Consider the following 18,029-nt stretch of genomic DNA (forward strand, 5'->3'; position numbering starts at 1 on the left):
CACTGACTTTTCCATGAATTTTTAAACTAACCATGGAACTACAAGGAAAGTTGGAGAGATGTGCATTCGTCATCATTAACTTTGGAAGGAGAATTATATTTGTATTCCGTCAGGTTGTGGGGACAGAAATGGATTTCTATAATACTTATGTTTTTCTTCTCAAATAGCATGTTGATGTTATGTACCTTTTCTTGGTTGCTATTAACTGCTTGCCACTGTTGCCGCTATAGCAGCGCAAGCTCATCTCTTCAATATGTTCACTGGTGTTGGCTTGCTTTGCCCAGGATAATCAACCAGTAAAAGTGTGTTTTATCTGTCAAACATCTCAGGAAAATCTAGGCAATCTAAATGCCGTAGTTCTGAGTCTCAGAGATGCCATCGCTTGTCAAACAGTATCAATTATATCTGCTTATATCTGAAACAAGGTAATGCGAAATATTGGCTTTATTTTTCCTCCTATCTTGTCATGTTGAGGTCGTCTTCTTTTCAATGTTTTCTAAGATAATGGAGGAGTGACTGAGTTGCAAGTGGATTAGAAGAAACTGAGAAACAAATTGACAATCTGAATTTAGGTACCAATCGAAGGAAACAGATGAAAAGTAGTACAAGAAAAATGCTTGGTTTAGTTGGGTAGCATTCTATATTCTAGTTTCGTAACATGAGGAATAACAAACATCGCCAATCCCACTCTCTCTCTACAATTAAATGCAAGAGGATTCCTCTTTTCCTTATCATTTTTTTTCTGAGTCACCTGTCTTAGAAGAAATTCAGAATAATTCTTCTATATCTCAAGAAGCATCAGGCACATTTTCTTTTGCAATTCAAGTATGGGAACGTTGTTTTTGTCTATGTGCTGGTTTTGCACGCACCTGCCAGCTTTTTGTATGAAAAATGGGCCACTTTCTTAAGATACAAACTCCTCAATAGTCACTGCGGAAGTACCTTACGCAAAAGAAAACAATCACCTCAAAAACCATGCCAAGAGTCTTGGCAACTTCCAGAAATATCATGTTTGCCTTTTTATGGAGAATCGGTTTCTTCAAATATTATAGGTAAATGACCAAAGCATCGCATGTGGTCTACTAAGCTATCCATCATAGCTAGAATGTGTGTGTAATTGGAGTTGGATATGTCTTCAGCTCTAAACTGGTAAACTCCATTCTTGATCTCAACCCAACTACGTCCAGGATCTGTTTTCAGGCACTTATCCTTCATCAATTTCCGCACTCTTGCTGCCTGATCCCAGTACCCAACACTGGCATACAAGTTTGCGAGCTGCAAGTGGGTAACAGCGCACGATGGCTTCAGTAAAAGCCTGTTCTCAGCAGCTTCGATGCCCACCCAAACATTCTCATGAAGCCTACAGGAAGAAAGTAATGAACCCCATATGACAGCATTAGGACTGATGGGCATTCTTTTGATGAAATCCCTAGCCTCTTCTAGCATACCTGCTCGACCAAGGAGGTCCACAATGCAGGAGTAATGGTCTTGCCCCGGATTTACACCATACTCTGCCATTAAGTTGAAGAAAAATCTGCCTTGTTTGACTAAACCTGCATGTCGACAAGAAGTCAAAATTCCAAGAAAAGTAATGGCATCAGGCTTCACCCTCTGGTGCGTCATTTCTTCAAAAAGCCCAACAGCCTTCAACGCAAGGCCGTGCAGTGCATAACCAGCAATCATGGAATTCCATGAAACCAAATCTCTATTATCTGTTTCCCAAAATATAGCCAAAGCATCCTCAACGCTGCCACATTTACAATACATAGATATAAGAGCATTAGCAACATGTATGTAGCAATCAAAGCCGGTGAGAATTGTTTGACAGTGAACACTCCTCCCTTTCCCAAGACACCCACTACCGGTGCATGCACAGAGAAAGCTCGCAAAGGTAAAAGCATTGGGCTTCAACGTCAAATCCCTCATTTTACGATAAAGCTGCAAACAGATGTCAATCCGGCATTCTTGCGCAAAACCATTTATAATTGCAGTCCACGACACAATATTTCTTGTGGGCATTTCATCGAACACTTTATAAGCACTATTGAGTACTCCGCATTTGCTGTAAAACGTGATCAAAGAACTGCCAACATAAACATTGCAGAGGAACCCATTAATGACTGCCAGACCATGCATTTGAATGCCTGCACTTACAGCTCTCTCGGACCCGCATAAACTCAAAGCATTTGACAAAACACTTGGACCAACACTCAACCCTTGTTGATGACGTCTAAACAGCTCTAAAACTTTTGAACTCTCGTTTGCGTTTGGAGGGTTTCCTATCCTACCGCCTTGGGATTCCGGGAATTGAAGTGAATTGGTTGTTCGCAGAAAGTCGTCGACGAGGCGAAGATGGTTTTTGCGATTGCGGACGACATCAGGCTTTGAAGCTATAATATCGAGGACCCTTTGGCCTTTGACCACCAGCGTCTTAGTTTTTGGAGGGTTTCTCAGCATAGGAATGGAGTTTGCCTGGAGTACCCTCCCTTACCATTCATATTCGCCCAAACCCCTCCTCAAAATGATACGGCCCTCTTCTTTTCAGTTTCCCCTCCTCCTATTATTTTCGTAAAATTGCTCAAATGTTTAGAAAGATATAATTCATCTGCAATAGAGATTCTCTCGGTCTAACAGTTGTGAAATTTCCCGGTGACCATATCTGAAACGAGGAAAAATGAATTCCTCCCGCCACACGCAATTACTCTCTAATAATGAATTTCTGCCACCTCACGCAATCCTCTAACGAATTTCTGCGTGACATATGAATACGTCTCATAGCCATTGGCAACGGTCAACCAAGCAATCACAATTTATTTTTTTTCCTTTTTTTTTAACAAAAAAAAGCAGGGAAATGATGGGATTTAAGAAGCTGGTTAGGATCTCTAATTCTTGGGTTCTCAGCCTAAACATGAAAAATTACTGAAAGATGATGCCATTGTACCAGGGATAGCAAATTGAAAAGATTGTTAGAGGGATTCTTGGGAGGAAGAACAAAGACATGCTTAATCGCCACCCTTTCTCCATCAATTCATTCCTTGGAAGAGACTCTTAACACTCTTGGAATATGCGATTCGTGCTAAAAGTATCAAGAACAGGCCGGAGGAATCTCATAGCTTCGATAGAATGTGACTATTATTTCAACCATAATTGTCTTCGTGATACTATCAGGATGATATCTTGGACCTCTGAGTCCGGACGTATGATGGAATATTGTTACTGCAGACTTAGTACAGCTGGACGATGATGCATGTCAGAAAGCTAAATCTATTCTGGGTCCATGCTTTGAGGATATGAAAGAAATGAAAACCATCCACGGGCAGAAAATTATTGAAATTCAAGAAAATGCCAGAAAGTACCCAGAAATTGGTTATTCCTGAACTGTCTTACGTAGAGAAAGATTTGTCATCAGCGTCTGACATGGTGTTTGTTGTGGAAACAAAGCAAGAACAAGCTAGATGTTTTGTTAGCATCCATTAAGAAGCTAACTAATTATCATCCAATAAACAATAATAGATTACATGCATCTCCATTCATATTACACTTACTAAGACTCGATATGTCAAAGTTTGATCGAATCCACGTTCTCAGAAATCAGTTTTGCTGCAATATTAATGCTGGCACTTGTAATTTCCAGGTTAACGATAATGTATTAGTCGCTGAAGAAAAGCAAAGCATCACTTTGCGACTATATTCAGCTAATCATTCACAAATATTAATTTGAGCTCCAGCACCATTAAACTTCAAGAGCAGACTACTGACTATTCGACCCCCGTGTCTTGAATGATACAACAGTAGGCTTTTAGAGTTTGACCTTCTTTGGAACGGCTATTTTGAAATCAATCGATATGATTCCATTATCCAAGTAAAGAAGGGACTAACATTCCATTAAAACCAAGTAAACTGAACAAATGTCAACCAGTAAGTATTTCCAAAATCTCCAACATCATATATATATAGCCTTATGCAAGCAACCTATGATGTTCACATCCCAATAGCGGACGGCAATACTTGGACACCATGAGGTGGGCATTGGAAGGTTTTAATATAAGCAGGGGGCCGGGGACTCGCCAATCTTCTAGATGTAGAGTGCGCAGGGCGTTGAACCCAAATGCATTGTTGTTCAGGACTTGCACTATTTTACAGCTTGCAACCAACTCCCTTCCAAATTCTTATAAGGCACGCCTTCTTCTCCGAACACCCAAGGTTGGCAGTTTCATTTTGTTGTGGATCTTGATTGAAGAAGTGCCATCATATTCATAATCTTCTTGCTCTCTATCTCCATGCATGTAAAACCACAACCGAGAATCCCTATCAAATCGTATACACGGGTCAAGTTCATAGTGCAAGCGGTCCAAGGCTCCGCTTACAACATGTTCAACTTGATCATCATCGATGTCTTCAATAATGAACTGAGAGTCCCTAACTAGAGTACATATATCTGATCTTGTACCCATGCCGTCAGGTAATCTAGCAGCTGCATCTCTCACAAGGCAAAGCATAGTGAAACAAGGAGGCCGATTGGGCTTTAAAATGAAATGGTCCCGGGCTTTTCTTGATGGCTTACCACTACACCTCCTCATAGGAGCAACTGAAGATTTCTTGCCGTCAACAGTTGTATAAGAAAATGACTGTTGTGGGACTAAATACCTCAAAGCTTCTTCCATGCGGAAATATGCTCTCACTTGCTCACTGCTTGGACTAATGGTGGCAATGCTAATCTTCAGATTTCTTGTGGCGCTAAACCTTTCAGCACTGCTCCAATGTACCATGAACTCCAATGGTGGCGGAGGAAGATTCCAAATCTTCTGAAGCATGTCTCTTGAGGCTCGCAACCATTCAGAAAAGCACTCAACTAGCTTATTAAGAGTTTGGCTCCTCAAGCCCCAAACCTTAGAAGATACACAGACACATTCACCTCGAAATAAGAGAGATGGGATTGGACCAATCCATGACCAATGTTTACTAGATTTGTGATACGTAATCAGCGGCTGCCAGGAAGGTACCCCTGAAGGAGCTATTGTCGATGAAAATATCTTTAAAGCTCCCCGGACTAAATCCTTAAGAGACGCTTTCAGCTCAAATATACGTGAATCTCCAGGGCTGGATCTCAGCCGTTGCACGATTTCTTCAATTGTAAGAGAAGGCAATTTCTTCTGTACACATTCTGAAGCATTGATGCATTTGTCACTCTTATGCAGTTGAAAGAGAGAATTGCTTCTTGCATCTTTGCCAATGATTTCCATACAGAGGCCATGTCTAGGTCCTTTTCCACTGTTGGCAACCTCCACTCTCCTGCTATGTGTTACAGTAAAATCTTCTGCGACTGGAGTGATCAATACAAGCCGAACAGCAGAAAGAAAGTGAATAATGGAAAATTCCGAGTCAAATGCAGAAGCGGATATCTTTTTAGGATTCCTATTCTGGTTGGTAGGTGCTTTTGCAAGGAGCCGATCCACCGAACCTGCGAGAAACTACCATGATTGTCCAACTTGCATGAATCACATTCAGCGTTAAGTTTTCCAGTCATTTGTTACACAGCTTACCTGTGTCTTTTGCCAAGTCCATCAAAACATTGGCAGCATCCAAATCTTCCTGCTCTAGCATGTCATGTGACACTCTTCCAATGAAGTCTTTGTTTCTCATAGCAGCTTCCTACGTAATTAATTTCACAAATCAAAAGCAGAAAATAGATGTCATAATGTCATATCTTTATATGCAAAACACATGCACATTTTTACTCATGATGATGCAGCAGGAAGGATGACAAATATTGGTAGCCCACTAACGTGCCAAAAAAGGGAGAGAATGAATAAATAGAGAGAGAAGAGGAGGGAGGAGGAAAAGGGAGAGGGAGGAAAGAGGAGGAGGGAGGGGAGTGGTGGTGATCAGTGATCAGTGATGGTGATGGTGGAGGGGAGTGGGGGTGGATTTTTTTATTAAAAAAAAAAGTTCTAATAAAATTTTATATTTTAAAAACACACTCCGACAAGCAACTACAATAAAATTTGTTTTATATATAATGTTATAGTAAATTTTTGAAACATACTTCCAATACATCAAATCCATACGAGAGCCATAGTTTCAGAGCAAAGATCAGAGAGAGGGAGCAAATTCACGGATTGACAATTTTACCCCCAGCAAATGAGAAAGCATTCGTGGTCAAATCCTACACACACTTGAAAGTGGCTTCAGAAGTCCAAACCCATTACTCATATAATCTAGTCAAATAACATCTTCGTTCTTCCAGTGGTAGTGGGAGTGTGTAATTAGGAGGAAGAAGAAGCTTTATAAATCAACTTCTGCATGATCAATGGAGCAGCAGTGCATGCAATTTTTGTTTCACAAGGGAAAGACCCCATTGGATTGGAATGAAATAAAGCACCAGGTAAAAATGCCAAACCATAAAAGAAAGCGACCAACAACGAGAAAGAGAAAAAACAGTAGTGTAGGCAAGGTACCGGAGGGGTAGGGTCGATCAGCCCTTACTTGGAAGAAGTATTTAGGTGATTATGGGGTGGGGCCGCCGCGGGGACCTATCTAGTATCTGCATTCGTCATGCAAACAAATGATCAGAAGATCAATTTAATTAAGATTGATGAAAAATGAAAATTCATTACCACATTACCTTACCTGATTTTTATGGGGGGAAGCCAAGAAGACCAAACCACAACAGTAAACAATCGAGTCCAAGGCATCTCCAACTTTAAGAACGCAGCAAACGAACCAGTTCATTCGAGTTGATCAACGTCATCTGTATCTTTGTTATCGAATTAGAGATGGAATGCAAGAAACGTACGAAATTAAAACACAGACCAAACGAAAATTAGTCCCAAAAAAAAAAAACGACGTATAGAATCCACGAGAAGTGTTAATAAGGGGACGTACCCACTTATGACGCTGTCAAAGTGAGGGGTTGATGCTTGGCGACCTCTATGCACACATTAAAGACATGCATGCACGAGAAGTGTTAATAAGACTCGTTAAGAATCGATTTCAGCGAGAAGAAAACCCAAAAACTCGAGCAATAAGAATCGGTCTCTGAGTCTCGGACGAAATTAGCACGAATTTTATCGAAGATGAAGACAAGTAAACAAACTTGGACTAAAAAAGAAAAAGGTTCAGATTTAGGGAAAAAATTATCCAATCGGTTTTGTCGAACAGGAAACAATAAATTGGGAAAGAAAATTAAAATCGATTTCGGGAAATGCAGCACGAAACGATTACGAAAGTTGTTTGTTCAACTTCGATCAGTGTGTTGTCACGAAGAAAAAACCCGACGAAAAAGAACGAAGGAAAGGAAGAAAAAGAAAAGGAAGTCAAAAGAAAAAAAACAATCAATGATTTGCAAAAGCCAATCACCTTATGGCTTCATAAGTTGTCTGGATCGCTCCCGATTCAGTTCCTAAGGCCAAAACTATAGAAGGATTTAGATTAGTAAATCCTTTTGGTCATAAGGAGAAGGGAAAAAAACGAGAGATAGAGGGGAAAAAAATGGGGGCGAAGAGGGCGGCACTTGGTCTCGGCGTATAGAAAAGAGAGAGGAGAAGGTGGAGGAGGAGCGCAGCGGGATGGATGAGTGAAGACTGAAGAGACGGAGTGAAGAATGAGAATCGGTGTTGAAGTTGAAAAGAGGAGAGAGGAGGAAGACGATTCTGACATGGAGGATCTTAATGCGAAATGACATATTTGGTCAAATGGACGATTGCGCCGAGTCTTGGATAATTATTGCTCTTTTAAGTATCCCCTCTAATTTGGGGCGCTGGACCGGGCCGAAGTGGGATTAGTCGGACCGCCTTTACGGACTTAACCCGGACACCCACTCCGTCGACAAAAAAAAAAAAAAAAAAAAAAAAAGTATCCCCTCTAATTTCTCTCTGAGCATTCCGTTGAGTCCAAAATTCGTACCTTAGCAGCGCTTTCTTCGGTTTTTCTTTTTTCTTTTTTGAATAAAATTGAGGCTATGAAGTTTTTATTCTTTTGATAAATTGCTCGCAACCTTTAATTGGACAAGTCTAGTAATTAGATTTTTTTTTATCAATAAAAATACGTCACATTTGATAGTAGAACTCGTAATTTTACATCACATACACTCCAAATAAGAGTGTGGAGTCCTTGTCCGTCTAACTGGAGAATTTCATCGGCTAAAGATCATTGGAACATTTTAATCCATAATCTTGGCACAGCTGATAAGCAAGTTGCTGATGTTAATAGGAGGTCGTAACTTTCACTCCTACATATGACTTCTTAAAAAATTCTAAATCAAATCATTTATGTCCGAATAAGAGTTGAATTCTGCAAGCACCTCCCAAATCGAATCCGAATTAATCTCACTAAAGGTGAAAACATCATCGGGTGCTCCAAGCAAAAAGAATCATTGGAACATTTACATTTGTTAAAATAAAAAAAAAACACTAAAATCTAGACTTGGGCCCGAGATAACTCCGCACTCCATCGTTACAGCGCCTCTAGACAATTGTCAAGACATAATCTTCAACAGGCCTACTGAGCCCAAGTATCAAGATAGCCATGGGCCCTGGAATGGTGGAACCACTCCTTTCTCGCACAATTATCTTTTTTTTTTTTTTTTTTGGCAACATTTTCTCGCACAATTCAAATTGCTAGTACTACTATATTACCCGCGTTATTATTACTGGTAAAATTTTCCGAATGAGGCTCGCAAAGACACTGCGGCTTCATATGCAAGTGCAAACCGCAGCCGCCATCAACTGCTGCCCCCGCCAAGCCCTTCCGATATTTATTCCCCGCCACCCTATCGACTACACATTCTACGGCCACCTCATTCAGCATTGCACCGACCACCAGCTTGTCCGCCAAGCCAAGCAACTCCACGCCAGGCTCGTCCTCTGCTCCACAATTCTTGACAATTTCCTTGCTTCCAAGCTCATCACCTTCTACTCCAAAAACCATCTCCTCCGTGAAGCCCATCACGTGTTCGATCACATTCCCCAGAAGAACACTTTCTCTTGGAATGCCCTCCTCATTGCCTACTCTCTTCATAACCGTTACGAGGAAGCCCTTACCCTGTTCTCTTCATTTTTATCTGTTAATTCGAATTCAGAATCTGCAAAACCTGATGGTTTTACGGTCACTTGCGTGCTGAAGGCGCTGGCCGCGGTGACCACCCATTCAGTTTTTGCGGACATTATGCACTGTTATGTCGTGAAGAAACGGATTGATGCAGATATCTTCGTGGTGAATGGTTTGATAACGTGCTACTCGAGGTGTGATGACATGGCGTCGGCGCGGTATTTGTTCGACGAAATGCCCTATAGGGACCTAGTGTCATGGAATTCAATGATTTCGGGATACTCTCAAGTTGGCTATTACGAGGAATGCAAGCAACTGTACAGGGAAATGTTGGATTCAAAGGAATTTCGTCCTAATGGGGTCACGGTTGTCAGTGTTTTGCAGGCATGCGCACAGTCAAACGATCTCGTTTTAGGGATGGATGTTCATAGGTATGTGATCGAGAGCGGGATTGAGGTGGATCTTTCTGTCTGCAATTCAATTATTTCCCTCTACGCAAAGTCTGGTAGCTTGGATTATGCCAGAGAGCTGTTCGAGGAGATGAGTGAGAAGGATGAGGTTACATATGGTGCCATTATTTCAGGATACATGGTTCATGGTTTTGTTGATAAAGCCGTTGCTCTTTTTAGGGAGATGAGGAGTCCGCGATTGAGTACTTGGAATGCTGTTATTTCGGGTCACGTTCAGAATAATCAGCGAGTAGGGGCTTTAGATTTAGTTCGAGAGATGCAAAAGTTAGGTTGTAGGCCTAATTCTGTGACACTTTCAAGCGTACTTCCCACACTTTCATATCTTTCGAATCTGAAAGGAGGGAAAGAGATGCATGCTTACGCTATTAGGAACAATTGTGATGGTAATGTTTATGTAGCAACTGCCATTATTGATACCTATTCAAAGTTGGGGTTCATTGACGGCGCACAAAGTGTTTTTGATAGGACAGTATGTAGGAGTCTGATTATATGGACAGCTATAATCTCAGCACATGCAGCCCATGGAGATGCCAGTGTAGCACTTCGTCTGTTTAATGAGATGTTAAATAGCGGGTTACAGCCAGACCCAGTTACAATTACGGCTGTTTTATCAGCTTGCTCTCATGCAGGATTGGTTAGAGAAGCCTGGGGAATATTTCATTCTTTGGTCCCAAAGTATGGCATTCAGCCGTCAGCTGAGCATTATGCATGCATGGTTGGAGTTCTAAGTAGGGCAGCGAAGCTTTCTGAAGCTTTAAATCTCATAAATGGAATGCCAATTAAACCGAGTGCCAAGGTTTGGGGTCCATTGCTTGATGCGGCTTCTTTGTCTGGTAATGTGGAGCTTGGGAAGTTCATTTGCGACCACTTGTTCCAGCTGGAGCCTGAAAATACAGGAAACTATGTCATAATGGCAAATTTATATTCAAAAGCTGGGAGATGGGAAGAAGCAGAAGTGATTAGGGAGAAAATGAAGAATATTGGGATGAAGAAAGTTGCTGGCAGTAGTTGGATAGAAAACCATGGAGGCTTGCAAAGCCTTATCCTTGAAGATGTATCTGATGAAAAATCTGAATAAATATGTGGTTTGTTAAAACGATTGCCTGAATGGGTGGGAGGAGGAATTCATGTTATGATGTGCTGTGGAGAGCATTTGTTTTTGCTTGCTGAGGAGTTGGTACGAGTTGAAATTCATCTGAGAGACTGATTTGGTTAGCTCAGTCAAAAGAAGATCACTTCTCAGGCAATATCAAGGGTTTCTGAACATATCTGGTTGAACTATAAATCATTCCCGAACATAAGAACAACCAATGAAATACAATTTGGTAAGCAAATATGTTTGTCCAATTTCCTATATTACGTAAACAGCTATTTCTGGCTCACTGAGGCACACATTAGTTGGAAGGTAGCAGAATAACTTCCATCCTCTCCATCAGTTCAGCATTTGAAGCGTATCATACTTGGGGGTTCAAAGTTGATGAACGAGCTATTGGATTGTGTACTGAGATGCCAAACATTTCATTTGTGCTTTACTTGAGATGAGAAGTATATCCATGTATCAAGATCCCATGCGATACTGGGAGCTGTATTGCTCGTTAACCTGACAGGTATTTTATGAGATTACTTTTTAAAGAGGTATTCGTGAGCTTTTGAAGTTCCGCTACTCCACCAGAGCGGCAACTAATCAACTTCTGGTCACTGTTTGATGGCAGAGAAGACAGTGCCTCCATTGGCTTCACAGACCATTGTTCCATGTTATTCAGCAGCCATGCCGGCCCAAATGGCTAGCCGTTGGTAATTTGGGATACACCATGGGTTTATTTCATCCATGAACAGATTTCAGCTGGTTGCAACGTATACCTACGAGCATAAGCAACTATTAGAGGTAAACAATTTTAGTTTGCTTTAGATTCAGGTACTAGTTACGTGCACTGAATCTATCTGATGTTCTTTATTTTGAGGATGACGGAGAACTCCAATCCTTCTGTCAAGTGAAATATAGATTTTTTTGCCAAAGGCATTTTATCCTAAAACCACATACAGTTAATTAAAGAGCAGGGGAGAAAAAGAAAAAAACTACGCAATTGCTTTAGTCTGAAGGCTAGCAGCCTAGCATTCTCAAAACAAGATTAAATTTTGCTCGTTCACCGTATCTAGGGACAAGAGTGTTGAGCAGTAGAGCAAAAAATTCATCACTGCAGCATTTTACCATTTAGTTAACATGATTAAACCCGCAATGCCCAAGGATAGCATCTACCTGACCTAGGATCCCGCGACAACTAAACCAATGCATGTAATTCTTGCACATAGAACATGCAATTTCTCTTCATTCTTCTGCACCCTTCCAACCATACAGCAACTTATTTGGTGTGTGCCTGTATGGAACCCCATGATCTCTTGCCTTTAAATGGTAACTTTTCAAACTTCTTTTCTCCGAAGGATTGTAAGCCTAACAATTGTCTGTCTTATAATTCGTGATGTGCAATCAATTATTCGAGTGCTATCACCAGACTTGATGTTGAGGTTGTGGTTTTGTGGACAGAAACACGGAGGAGTCATCGCCTCTCGCCACATCTAATGTTAATTGTTTCATAATCATACCCAACGAAGTGCCCATAGCCCAAGAAGTGTGGTGAGAGATGAAGGCGGGGACTGCAAGTGCGAACGGTGACAGAGCCCTTGATAAGCGCTGACTATGGCGAATTGCGCCTCCTGCATTATTAATTCTACTTTATAGGACCAAGACATATTACTTAATCGACGAATGGGCCAATTGTTCTTTAATACTCTTCTGCTTGTTCTTTATCATCCTCATCAAAACCAAAGAAAATGAAAAGGAATGGACTGGCCAACTTCTTTGAACCGGACACCTACTCGCGGACAAAAGCCCGACATTCCCAGCCACTCGCTTCTCTTCTACTCCACCACCTCACCACTTCATTTGGTCACCTCCAAACTTTCATGGCTCTGCAACCGATATATTCTTGAATAAGTACAATTCTTTAAATAGAGGGTATTGCCTGATCAACTATGAGCATAGTGGGATGAGTATATTGAGAGAGTTACTGCATGCTAATTAAAATTAGAGATTTTACATATGTTGGAAGTTTGGATGGCATCAATCAACCACCAATGATTTTCTTGTTACAAAGTAGGAAATGGGCTGCAACACCTTTTGAATATAATATTTATATATAAGATAAAAATATGATTAGAAAATGTATTGATAATATACACAAATAAAAATTGATAAATAATTTATGATCCAAACGATTCCATAATACAAACCTGAACAGGATTTAGAATTAGCACGGCCATACTATGTTTTAACGAAACATTTAATTCTTTACTGTGCGTTCTTTAGATTAAGATTCATTAAGACAGAAATTACTACATAACTGCAATATTTTCAATGTGAATAAAGTGGCTGGGTTGTAAAGAGCTGTGTGGATAATCATGATTGAGTCAAAAGAACTCCAGGTATAAAAGGCCACGGCAAGATACAAAGTAAAGTCCCTCCTAACGCCTTAGCACATGATCCCATGATGGCTGACCAAAATTCCGCAGAAACCACAATCATGGCTGCACTTTCCACACTAACCCCTCCCCAACTCTCAGATCTAACCCACTCCGTCTCCTCCCTCTTCCACCTCTGCTACCGCCGCCTCTACTCCATCCTCTCAATCCCCACACTCTTTAACCTCACTCTCCACCACCTCCAATCCCTTCCCCTCCAGCACAAATCCCTTCTCATTGCCCGCCACCTCTTGTCCAACCTCACCATCCTAACTCGCTTCATGCAAAACAGCTCTACTGGTAATTCTTTCCCTGTCCCAGCAAATTTTGCCAGCTCCATGAAGCTCCGTGACCTCGACGCAGTCGTCCTCCTCCTGCTTCTTTGCGAAATCCGTCAGCTCTACCCGGAAGTGCTTGAAACTCCCTCGTCACGTTGGCGCTCTATTCTTTGTGACTACATCTCCCGTGACATGTTGAAACCCTCGGGAATTGAAGTTTCCAGTGCTCAAGTCTTAATCAAGTACGTGGAGATGGTGACCAAGTGTAAGCGGTTTGTCAGCGTAATGGCCAGCAACGACAGTGTGAGTGTGGGTGGAAAAGGTGGGATCGAGGCAGCGACCGCGGTGGCCGTAGTTGTGGCCCTGCCTTCGGTGGAGGTGAGTGGGAATAGCTTGGAATGCGTGATATGTAAGGAAAACATGAAACAAGGAAGAGATGTTTGCAAGTTGCCGTGTGATCATTTGTTTCACTGGATGTGTATATTGCCTTGGTTGAAGGAGAAGAACACTTGTCCTTGTTGCCGGTATAGGCTGCCGACCGACGATGTTTTTGGCGAGATTGAGCGGTTGTGGGAGGTCATGGCCAGCATGGGCGGCGAGGGCAAGCTTTAGCCTTTAACTGCGTAATGACTGCTGATGCAGAACGTTTTTCTCCTCACTCGGAGGGGAGGATCCCATGCTGTACTCCAGCTTAGAGAGTACTGGGTACCAACTATCAACTTTATACGAACTTTCCAACATGTTAGCTTTTTAAGGTTATCTTCTTCTGGTAATTAATTGGCATTGTAAGCAGTAATAATAATATGTTCAAGTTGGATAACATGGTTGTGGTAGATCCTTCTAGCTAAGAAATTTTCTGCTCTTGATATATGTGTCAAATTATGCAATAATCAATCGCTGATAATCACGCTTAATATGATCCTTGGAAATACAAATTGTTCCAGTGGTGTATATGTTGGTCAAATACAAGAACCTGCTACCGAGATGGGTAGCTCAATCAGGCCAAACAAACATACTCGATGCTTGGAAGTTCTTCTTGATGAAGGAATGGTTGGAGGAATGGGTTTGAAGAATGAGAGGAATCACAAGTTCTTCTTGAAGGTACAGATCATATAGATTTATGCGGTGTTTGTTACTTCATGTTTTCTGTGGTTTAGGTTGGCGATTTGAGTTGGGCAAACTCCAAACCAGATGTTTTTTTGCTAGTCTCCTCCTATTCGTTAACTCAATCCAAATATTGACAAGGACGGTGATACACGTACATTCATTTCTTCGGCCTACATATGATAACCCACCCTAACCCATTGGTCGAAGCTAGCTTTCCAACCAAAACCTGCCATTAATTAGTACACTTTGACCCTTGACTTACATACTTTCTGTAATATACAAACATTATTATGTATAGTAAATGAAAAACAAACATTATGTATAGTAATACTATCTTATTATTTTGTTTACAAGTCTTAATTAAAAGACATGACTAGATTTTAATGATACAAATCAATCACGAGGAGTTTAAATTGCGGCATATATAGGAGATTGTCACGCAGGAATTTAACGAGATAAGAGTGATGGCTAAGCTGCTGCCGGTGGTACTAGCCCAAGCAGCTTGTCGTTTTCTCTCTTCCACTTTTTCTTTTTTTTTTGGGTCAAGTAAAAAACAGATGAGGGATAACTGATAAGAAGTAGGGAGAGACAAGGGGGGCATTGAACCCAAGACCTGCTTTCTCTTCTCTCTTTTTGCTGTGGCAAAATGTTACATGCATAAAAGACGCTGGACTCCCACTAGGTCTAACTTCTGCTAGGGTAAATTTGTTCCCCACACATTGGGGGCATTTGGCTTCTCTCCGACCCATGGATTCTCTTTTTATTTTTTACAATACACATCTAGGTTTCATTTCATTTACTAGGAAAGAGACATAATCATTTTAAATTTAATTAATTCTAACCCGCACATGTCATGCATTTAGATGTGTATTGCGAAAAATGAAGAGAGAATCGACTAGAGAAGAGTTTAGGTCCTCTCACATTCTCCGTCTTATTTACTTTTTCCCTTTCTCAGTATTCTTACGTAGATGATGTGTTGGTAATTTGAAGTGTATTGCACCTTAATTTTACATACATGAAACAATCGGATCTCAGGATTCTTGAAATATTTTGGGAGAGGGTACGTACACTTCGGAATAAGAATATGCAATCAATTCACCATATATATATATATATATATATATATAATCAAAAAAATAAAGAAAAAAAAAAGGGATTAAAACAGGTGGAGCCGGGAGCCGTGGAGAAGAACAGAGCTTTTGGGGTATCTCTAGTCAATGGCTTGATGAAGCCCAATAAATAGTTTAAGAGTCCAACATTTTGCTCTAGCAGCCCAGGTTTATTGGAGCTTTATCTGGGGAGTACGTAACTCCAACGGTATCACATTCAAACAAGGCTCACTCTATTTGATTTGAATCAGGCCCAATCCATTCTCAGAAAAAGAAGAATGCCCAATAAAGCTATCGTGTCTGGATGTCCAAAACAAACTTAGGTTGACCCAATTTTCAAAAAACCAATAATATGATTCAAATTGAATCACATCATCTCATCCAATGATATAACATAATTTCAGTCATCAGAATTTTAAAAATGATATAATCTACCCAAGTGTAAGCCATCATTGGATGCCCGTCAAATATGGGGAGCGGTTTTTTGTTTTTTTTTTAACATCTGTTTAGCTATGGTAGCTATTTAACTTTTCTCCCAAAAATATATCTTGTGTATAGGAATTTCTCGAGAGAACAAGAGGATCTCGGAAAGAAAAATGAAAACTAGTTGGATATCCTATTTTTTTCAAATAATATTTTACTTGTATCATAAACACATTTTTTCAACTTACCGTTTTATATTTTCAATCACTTTTTTTATCTCGCATACATTACATCACAAAAAATATTATAATAATTATTTTAAATAATATTTCAAAGAACACACTCTATCTACACAGATCCACTGTACTATCAGCCAATGGTAGAAGTTGTCGTGATGCACTTATTGTAATTTTTTTTTTTTTTGGGCAATGAACTTATATATTGATGTATTGTTAAACGATGATCTTTATCCTGATCAAAGAACATGAAGGGCCAGCCAACCGTCACTTTCATGTTTCAGCCCCATTATATGATGTCATGTTCTGAAACGTGGAAATGAATGCGGCGAGGATATGAATGTACATGTAGATGCCCCCCGAAATGGGGGAATTCGGGAGGGGATGGCATGGTTTTAAAATCCACCAAACCCTTCATCAAAATTTAAGTTTTAACTTACTCCGTGGTCCGCCCGAACAATTCCATCAAAACATTGCCGCTTCTTTTAAGCCATTTCGTCGTGTATTTTGGGCTGTGTCCCTCCAATCCAAACCCCATTTGAATGCTACTGTTTCTTTATTGTCTTTTCTTTCTCTCTTTAGTAATGAGAAGGTGTGTGTAGGTGGACAAAATCAAGTAGAGATGAAGGCAAGAGCGCTTAACTTTGAGTGCAATGCAACCTGCTGCTAGCCTTTTGAAAACAATACTCGATTTAAATGGACACGGATTTCCCTGCGATCATTGCTGCTTGCCGCTACCAAACCGACCCCAATAGGGAGTTTTTGTTTGTGTTTGGCAACAACACATGACACATTATTATTACTCCTACTATCAAAAAATTTTCTGGCTCGGGCAGCAAAAAGTTCAATTTTGCTTTTCGGAGAAGGTAAGTCCAGAATCGGATCAAACCAGTGCACTATGCATCCGTATAAATTTAGCATAGAATAACATATTGGTCGGAGGAGGCAAGGTTATTTGAAGGGAGTAGTTGATCTGGTATGCTTTCAAGGTGAATTAAGAGGGTAGAGGGGAGGCCTCCCACCGCCCACACGCGTCTGCTTGCGGTTTTTGTCTATTGCTGGCGGCAGGTTTAATGTGAGCGAGTGATCATCATGCTAAACAACAACACGAGCAATGAGTGAAGCCATAGATGGAGTTGAGGGTTAATGCAGGAAGCATCACGTGACTGCATCAAAACTGCATACTTATATACATCATCAATAATAGTGTATATATTATTACCGTTGAATTAATAATATATATGTAAAATTTGAATTTTAAATTTTAAATTTACATAATTGTCATTCATTTGATACTAACAATAATATCTATATTGACTAACAATAACATCTATACTGACAATCAGTATAGAAAAAACTAATCCAAAAAAAAAGAATCATATTTTTTTCACTCTCGTATAGGACTGTTCGCGAATCAAGCCACTCGCGAGCCGATTGCAAGTGGTTGGAATACGAACTCAAGTGGAGCTTGAGCTAATTAAGTCGAGCTCGAGCTCAAAAACATTAAGGCTCGCAAGCTCGATTATATATATTTTTTTATATTTATATTTTTTATTTTAATAGTAAAAATACATATATATCCCTAATATTTTATTAATTGTTAAAAAATTATTATTTTATACATTTTTAAAAATAAAATAATTATTTTTATTTTTTTAAAATAAATTATTATTTTTTTATTTTTTAAACTCAAGCTCGAGCTTAACATTTTGAGTTCGTCGAGCTCGAACTTCATAAAATTAACTGAAAGCTCGGCTCGATTAAGCCAAAACTCGACTCGATTCGACACGTTTGCACCCTTACTTTGGTGCTTCTAACACAGGCTACGCTACTATTAGCACT

General features: G+C 40.2%; 3 protein-coding genes across 11 annotated transcripts; 1 reads left to right on the forward strand and 2 right to left on the reverse strand.

Moving 5' to 3' along the window:
• Nucleotides 1-621: 621 nt before the first annotated feature.
• LOC113695269 (pentatricopeptide repeat-containing protein At2g37320) lies at nucleotides 622-3,207 on the reverse strand. The gene has a single exon (XM_027214296.2). The coding sequence runs from the start codon at nucleotides 2,455-2,457 to the stop codon at nucleotides 1,021-1,023; it is 1,437 nt and encodes a 478-aa protein (XP_027070097.1). The 5' UTR covers nucleotides 2,458-3,207; the 3' UTR covers nucleotides 622-1,020.
• A 388-nt stretch (nucleotides 3,208-3,595) lies between these two features.
• Nucleotides 3,596-7,694, reverse strand: LOC140003752 (uncharacterized). 9 transcript variants are annotated; one of them, XM_072054343.1, is made up of 6 exons: nucleotides 7,360-7,694; nucleotides 6,886-6,928; nucleotides 6,631-6,751; nucleotides 6,487-6,544; nucleotides 5,544-5,652; nucleotides 3,596-5,461 (listed from the first exon to the last, which is right to left on the reverse strand). In XM_072054343.1, the coding sequence occupies exons 5-6, from the start codon at nucleotides 5,641-5,643 to the stop codon at nucleotides 4,170-4,172; spliced, it is 1,392 nt and encodes a 463-aa protein (XP_071910444.1). In that variant the 5' UTR covers nucleotides 5,644-5,652; nucleotides 6,487-6,544; nucleotides 6,631-6,751; nucleotides 6,886-6,928; nucleotides 7,360-7,694; the 3' UTR covers nucleotides 3,596-4,169. The 9 variants fall into 9 exon arrangements, with proteins under 9 accessions (XP_071910444.1, XP_071910443.1, XP_071910448.1 ...); XM_072054342.1 differs by having other exon boundaries at nucleotides 6,631-6,757; nucleotides 6,886-6,930; XM_072054347.1 differs by lacking the exon at nucleotides 6,886-6,928.
• An 855-nt stretch (nucleotides 7,695-8,549) lies between these two features.
• Nucleotides 8,550-14,132, forward strand: LOC113697439 (pentatricopeptide repeat-containing protein At2g37310). The gene is made up of 3 exons (XM_027217051.2): nucleotides 8,550-11,125; nucleotides 11,231-11,403; nucleotides 12,061-14,132. Exon 1 carries the CDS (start codon nucleotides 8,668-8,670, stop codon nucleotides 10,594-10,596), a length of 1,929 nt encoding a protein of 642 aa, XP_027072852.2. The 5' UTR covers nucleotides 8,550-8,667; the 3' UTR covers nucleotides 10,597-11,125; nucleotides 11,231-11,403; nucleotides 12,061-14,132.
• Nucleotides 14,133-18,029: the final 3,897 nt, after the last annotated feature.

This window comes from Coffea arabica, chromosome 6e (assembly GCF_036785885.1).
Source record: "Coffea arabica cultivar ET-39 chromosome 6e, Coffea Arabica ET-39 HiFi, whole genome shotgun sequence".
In the NCBI taxonomy this organism is placed as follows: Eukaryota; Viridiplantae; Streptophyta; class Magnoliopsida; order Gentianales; family Rubiaceae; genus Coffea; species Coffea arabica.